Here is a 1,038-nt window from a genome sequence, read left to right as displayed (position 1 = left end):
CGCGCGGAACTCCCCATACCCTCCTTCTTCCCTTCTACACTCCCCCATAACCCCCCGCACCCTCCTGTTTACACTCCCCAACCCTCCCTCTTCCCTTCCACACTCCCCCAACCCCCGCCTCCCTGTTACACTCCCCAACCCTCCCTCTTCCCTTCCACACTCCCCCCCCCGGCCTCCTGTTCACTCCCCAACCCCTCTCTGTCCCTTCCCACAGTGCCCCCCCCACCTCCCTGTTTCAGACTCCCCGACCTCCTACCTGCCACGTCCCGCGCCTCGCCTGTTAGACTCCCCGACCCTCCCTTACCTGCCAACATTGTCCCCGCCTTCCCTGTTAGCACTCCCCGACCCTCCCTTACCTGCACAGTTCCCCCCCCCCCTGCGCTCCCTGTTGACACTCCCCAACTTCTCCCCTTTACTGCCAGCAATCCCCCCGCGCCTCCCTGTTAGCTCCCCGACCCTCCCTTACCTGCCACATCCCCACACCCCCCGCCTCCTGTTAGACTCTCCAACCCTTACTGCGGGCACGCGTCGCACTCCCTGTTAGACTCCCCACCTCCCCTTACTAGTCACAGCCCCCCCCCCCCCCGCCTCCCTGTTAGGACGCGCCCAACCCTCCACTTACCTGCCACAGTCCCCAACCCCCCGCCTCCCTGTTAGCGACTTCCCGAACCCTCCCTTGACCGCCCAGTAGTCCACCCCCCCGCCTCCCTGTTACACTCCCCAACCCTCCCTCTTCCCTGCCACAGTCCCCCAACCCCCCGCCTCCCTGTTAGACTCCCCAACCCTCCCCTTACCTGCCACAGTCCCCCCCGCCTCCCTGCCACATTCTCTTAACCCGTTTCTTACTCCACTCCATAACCTCCTCCTTGCCCCAGTCTCCAACCCCTCCCTTTGCCCACTTGAACCCCATTTTCTGCCCCCACCCAACCATCTCCGTACCCCACTTCCGAATCCCCATCCACGCCACACTACTCAATTCCCTTCCTTGTCCTCCAATTCCCTTATCCTCCCCCAGCCATGCCCTACTCTCTCTCTCTC

At 63.6% G+C, this 1,038-nt stretch overlaps 1 protein-coding gene across 1 annotated transcript in view; it reads right to left on the bottom strand.

Annotated features, from left to right (window-relative positions):
- The window catches only part of LOC106814034 (SEC14-like protein 1), a 17,228-nt gene extending 16,318 nt beyond the window's left edge, over positions 1-910 (bottom strand). The window contains exon 1 of the mRNA XM_014818295.1: positions 836-910. Coding sequence (XP_014673781.1) covers positions 836-910 — 75 coding nt within the window. The remainder of the gene's footprint in view (positions 1-835) is intronic.
- Between the last annotated feature and the right edge of the window lie 128 nt (positions 911-1,038).

Source organism: Priapulus caudatus, unplaced genomic scaffold, assembly GCF_000485595.1.
Source record: "Priapulus caudatus unplaced genomic scaffold, Priapulus_caudatus-5.0.1 Scaffold859, whole genome shotgun sequence".
NCBI classification, from domain to species: Eukaryota; Metazoa; Priapulida; class Priapulimorpha; order Priapulimorphida; family Priapulidae; genus Priapulus; species Priapulus caudatus.
Note: the sequence above shows the minus strand (reverse complement) of the source record. Positions and strands in the feature narration are given on the sequence as shown.